Source organism: Petromyzon marinus, unplaced genomic scaffold (genome assembly GCF_048934315.1).
Source record: "Petromyzon marinus isolate PM22_M1 ecotype Great Lakes invasive population unplaced genomic scaffold, UKy_Petmar_22M1.pri1.0 PM_Scaffold_157, whole genome shotgun sequence".
In the NCBI taxonomy this organism is placed as follows: Eukaryota; Metazoa; Chordata; class Hyperoartia; order Petromyzontiformes; family Petromyzontidae; genus Petromyzon; species Petromyzon marinus.
The window spans coordinates 101,501-107,500 of record NW_027423121.1 but is presented as its reverse complement, the minus strand read 5'-3'; the positions used below and the strand labels follow the sequence as shown (position 1 = coordinate 107,500).

General features: G+C 51.6%; 1 protein-coding gene across 1 annotated transcript in view; it reads left to right on the top strand.

Annotated features, from left to right (window-relative positions):
* The window catches only part of LOC116937900 (uncharacterized), a 155,505-nt gene that overhangs the window by 80,870 nt on the left and 68,635 nt on the right, over positions 1-6,000 (top strand). Inside the window, exon 22 of the mRNA XM_076063580.1 lies at positions 2,236-2,325. Within this exon, the coding sequence (XP_075919695.1) occupies positions 2,236-2,325 (90 nt within the window). The remainder of the gene's footprint in view (positions 1-2,235; positions 2,326-6,000) is intronic.

Genomic DNA, 6,000 nt, shown 5'->3' with positions numbered 1-6,000 from the left:
GAGAGACAGAGAGACAGAGACAGACAGAGAGACAGAGAGACAGACAGAGACAGACACACACAGAGACAGAGACAGACAGAGACAGACACACACACAGAGAGACAGAGACAGACAGAGAGACAGAGACAGACAGAGACAGACAGAGACAGACACACACACAGAGAGACAGAGACAGACAGAGAGACAGAGACAGAGAGACAGACACACACAGAGAGACAGACAGAGACAGAGACACACACACAGAGAGACAGAGACAGAGAGAGACAGACAGAGACAGACAGAGACACACACACAGAGAGACAGACAGAGACAGACAGACACAGAGAGACAGAGACACACACACAGACAGAGAGACAGAGACACACAGACAGAGACACACAGACAGAGACACACAGAGAGACAGACAGAGACAGACGGTTGCCTGAAGGGAGCCATCCTCCCTATGACCTGTCCATGACCTCTGTTTGACCTCTCCGTGACCTCTCCGTGACCCCCTCTGACCCCTCCGTGACCTCCCTATGACCTGTCCATGACCTCTCCGTGACCTCTCCGTGACCCCCTCAGTGACCCTCTCCGTGACCTCCATTATGACCTATCAATGACCTCTGTGTAACCTCTCCGTGACCCCCGCATGACCTCTCTATGACGCCCACGTGACCCCAGGCTCAGCACAACACCAGGATGCTGGCGACCTACGCACTGCTTGACCCCCACGTGACCCCCACGTGACCCCCACGTGACCTCTATGACCCCCACGTGACCTCTCTATGACCCCAGGCTCAGCACAACACCAGGATGCTGGCGACCTACGCACTGCTTGACCCCCACGTGACCCCCACGTGACCCCCACGTGACCTCTATGACCCCACGTGACCCCCACGTGACCTCTATGACCCCACGTGACCCCCACGTGACCTCTGTGTGACCCCAGGCTCAGCACAACACCAGGATGCTGGCGACCTACGCACTGCTTGACCCCCACGTGACCCCCACGTGACCTCTATGACCCCCACGTGACCTCTCTATGACCCCAGGCTCAGCACAACACAAGGATGCTGGTGACCTACGCACTGCTTGACCCCCACGTGACCCCCACGTGACCCCCACGTGACCTCTATGACCCCCACGTGACCTCTCTATGACCCCAGGCTCAGCACAACACAAGGATGCTGGCGACCTACGCACTGCTTGACCCCCACGTGACCCCCACGTGACCCCCACGTGACCCCCACGTGACCCCCACGTGACCTCTGTGTGACCCCAGGCTCAGCACAACACCAGGATGCTGGCGACCTATGCACTGCTTGACCCCCACGTGACCCCCACGTGACCTCTCTATGACCCCCACGTGACCTCTATGACCTCTCTATGACCCCAGGCTCAGCACAACACAAGGATGCTGGCGACCTACGCACTGCTTGACCCCCACGTGACCCCCACGTGACCCCCCCACGTGACCCCCACATGACCTCTGTGTGACCCCAGGCTCAGCACAGCACCAGGATGCTGGCGACCTACGCACTGCTTGACCCCCACGTGACCCCCATGTGACCCCCACGTGACCTCTCTATGACCCCCACGTGACCTCTATGACCTCTCTATGACCCCAGGCTCAGCACAACACCAGGATGCTGGCGACCTACGCACTGCTTGACCCCCACGTGACCCCCACGTGACCCCCACGTGACCTCTATGACCCCACGTGACCCCCACGTGACCTCTGTGTGACCCCAGGCTCAGCACAACACCAGGATGCTGGCGACCTACGCACTGCTTGACCCCCACGTGACCCCCACGTGACCCCCACGTGACCTCTATGACCCCCACGTGACCCCCATGTGACCTCTGTGTGACCCCAGGCTCAGCACAACACCAGGATGCTGGCGACCTACGCACTTGTTGACCCCCACGTGACCCCCACGTGACCCCCACGTGACCCCACGTGACATCTCTGACCACCACGTGACCTCTGTGTGACCCCAGGCTCAGCACAACACCAGGATGCTGGCGACCTACGCACTTGTTGACCCCCACGTGACCCCCACGTGACCCCCACGTGACCCCACGTGACATCTCTATGACCCCCACGTGACCTCTGTGTGACCCCAGGCTCAGCACAACACCAGGATGCTGGCGACCTACGCACTTGTTGACCCCCACGTGACCCCCACGTGACCCCCACGTGACCCCACGTGACCTCTCTATGACCCCCACGTGACCTCTGTGTGACCCCAGGCTCAGCACAACACCAGGATGCTGGCGACCTACGCACAGCTTGACCCTCGCGTCCAGATCCTCGGATACACCCTCAAGGTGTTCGCCAAGGTGACTCACTTAGACACACTTAGATAGACACACTCACACTTAGATAGACACTCACTTAGACACTCGGATACACCCTCAAGGTGTTCGCCAAGGTGACTCACTTAGACACTCTTAGATAGACACTCACACTTAGATAGACACACTCACTTAGACACTCGGATACACCCTCAAGGTGTTCGCCAAGGTGACTCACTTAGACACTCTTAGATAGACACACTCACTTAGACACACTCACACTTAGACACTCGGATACACCCTCAAGGTGTTCGCCAAGGTGACTCACTTAGACACACTTAGATAGACACACTCACACTTAGATAGACACTCACTTAGACACTCGGATACACCCTCAAGGTGTTCGCCAAGGTGACTCACTTAGACACTCTTAGATAGACACTCACACTTAGATAGACACACTCACTTAGACACTCGGATACACCCTCAAGGTGTTCGCCAAGGTGACTCACTTAGACACTCTTAGATAGACACACTCACTTAGACACACTCACACTTAGACACTCGGATACACCCTCAAGGTGTTCGCCAAGGTGACTCACTTAGACACACTTAGATAGACACACTCACACTTAGATAGACACTCACTTAGACACTCGGATACACCCTCAAGGTGTTCGCCAAGGTGACTCACTTAGACACTCTTAGATAGACACTCACACTTAGATAGACACACTCACTTAGACACTCGGATACACCCTCAAGGTGTTCGCCAAGGTGACTCACTTAGACACTCTTAGATAGACACACTCACTTAGACACTCGGATACACCCTCAAGGTGTTCGCCAAGGTGACTCACTTAGACACTCTTAGATAGACACACTCACTTAGACACTCGGATACACCCTCAAGGTGTTCGCCAAGGTGACTCACTTAGACACTCTTAGATAGACACACTCACTTAGACACTCGGATACACCCTCAAGGTGTTCGCCAAGGTGACTCACTTAGACACTCTTAGATAGACACACTCACTTAGACACTCGGATACACCCTCAAGGTGTTCGCCAAGGTGACTCACTTAGACACTCTTAGATAGACACACTCACTTAGACACTCGGATACACCCTCAAGGTGTTTGCCAAGGTGACTCACTTAGACACTCTCTTAGATAGACACACTCACTTAGACACTTGGATACACCCTCAAGGTGTTCGCCAAGGTGACTCACTTAGACACTCTTACTTAGACACTCTCACTTAGACACACTCACACTTAGACACTTGGATACACCCTCAAGGTGTTCGCCAAGGTGACTCACTTAGACACACTTAGATAGACACTCACACTTAGATAGACACTCACTTAGACACTCGGATACACCCTCAAGGTGTTCGCCAAGGTGACTCACTTAGACACTCTCACTTAGACACTCTCTTAGATAGACACACTTAGATAGAGACTCACTTAGACACTCGGATACACCCTGAAGGTGTTCGCCAAGGTGACTCACTTAGACACTCTCTTAGATAGACACACTCACTTAGACACTCGGATACACCCTCAAGGTGTTCGCCAAGGTGACTCACTTAGACACTCTTACTTAGACACTCTCACTTAGACACACTCACACTTAGACACTTGGATACACCCTCAAGGTGTTCGCCAAGGTGACTCACTTAGACACACTTAGATAGACACTCACACTTAGATAGACACTCACTTAGACACTCGGATACACCCTCAAGGTGTTCGCCAAGGTGACTCACTTAGACACTCTTAGATAGACACTCACACTTAGATAGACACACTCACTTAGACACTCGGATACACCCTCAAGGTGTTCGCCAAGGTGACTCACTTATACACTCTTAGATAGACACACTCACTTAGACACTCGGATACACCCTCAAGGTGTTCGCCAAGGTGACTCACTTAGACACTCTTAGATAGACACACTCACTTAGACACTCGGATACACCCTCAAGGTGTTCGCCAAGGTGACTCACTTAGACACTCTTAGATAGACACACTCACTTAGACACTCGGATACACCCTCAAGGTGTTCGCCAAGGTGACTCACTTAGACACTCTTAGATAGACACACTCACTTAGACACTCGGATACACCCTCAAGGTGTTCGCCAAGGTGACTCACTTAGACACTCTTAGATAGACACACTCACTTAGACACTCGGATACACCCTCAAGGTGTTTGCCAAGGTGACTCACTTAGACACTCTCTTAGATAGACACACTCACTTAGACACTTGGATACACCCTCAAGGTGTTCGCCAAGGTGACTCACTTAGACACTCTTACTTAGACACTCTCACTTAGACACACTCACACTTAGACACTTGGATACACCCTCAAGGTGTTCGCCAAGGTGACTCACTTAGACACACTTAGATAGACACTCACACTTAGATAGACACTCACTTAGACACTCGGATACACCCTCAAGGTGTTCGCCAAGGTGACTCACTTAGACACTCTCACTTAGACACTCTCTTAGATAGACACACTTAGATAGAGACTCACTTAGACACTCGGATACACCCTGAAGGTGTTCGCCAAGGTGACTCACTTAGACACTCTCTTAGATAGACACACTCACTTAGACACTCGGATACACCCTCAAGGTGTTCGCCAAGGTGACTCACTTAGACACTCTTACTTAGACACTCTCACTTAGACACACTCACACTTAGACACTTGGATACACCCTCAAGGTGTTCGCCAAGGTGACTCACTTAGACACACTTAGATAGACACTCACACTTAGATAGACACTCACTTAGACACTCGGATACACCCTCAAGGTGTTCGCCAAGGTGACTCACTTAGACACTCTTAGATAGACACTCACACTTAGATAGACACACTCACTTAGACACTCGGATACACCCTCAAGGTGTTCGCCAAGGTGACTCACTTATACACTCTTAGATAGACACACTCACTTAGACACTCGGATACACCCTCAAGGTGTTCGCCAAGGTGACTCACTTAGACACTCTTAGATAGACACACTCACTTAGACACTCGGATACACCCTCAAGGTGTTCGCCAAGGTGACTCACTTAGACACTCTTAGATAGACACACTCACTTAGACACTCGGATACACCCTCAAGGTGTTCGCCAAGGTGACTCACTTAGACACTCTTAGATAGACACACTCACTTAGACACTCGGATACACCCTCAAGGTGTTCGCCAAGGTGACTCACTTAGACACTCTTAGATAGACACACTCACTTAGACACTCGGATACACCCTCAAGGTGTTTGCCAAGGTGACTCACTTAGACACTCTCTTAGATAGACACACTCACTTAGACACTTGGATACACCCTCAAGGTGTTCGCCAAGGTGACTCACTTAGACACTCTTACTTAGACACTCTCACTTAGACACACTCACACTTAGACACTTGGATACACCCTCAAGGTGTTCGCCAAGGTGACTCACTTAGACACACTTAGATAGACACTCACACTTAGATAGACACTCACTTAGACACTCGGATACACCCTCAAGGTGTTCGCCAAGGTGACTCACTTAGACACTCTCACTTAGACACTCTCTTAGATAGACACACTTAGATAGAGACTCACTTAGACACTCGGATACACCCTGAAGGTGTTCGCCAAGGTGACTCACTTAGACACTCTCTTAGATAGACACACTCACTTAGACACTCGGATACACCCTCAA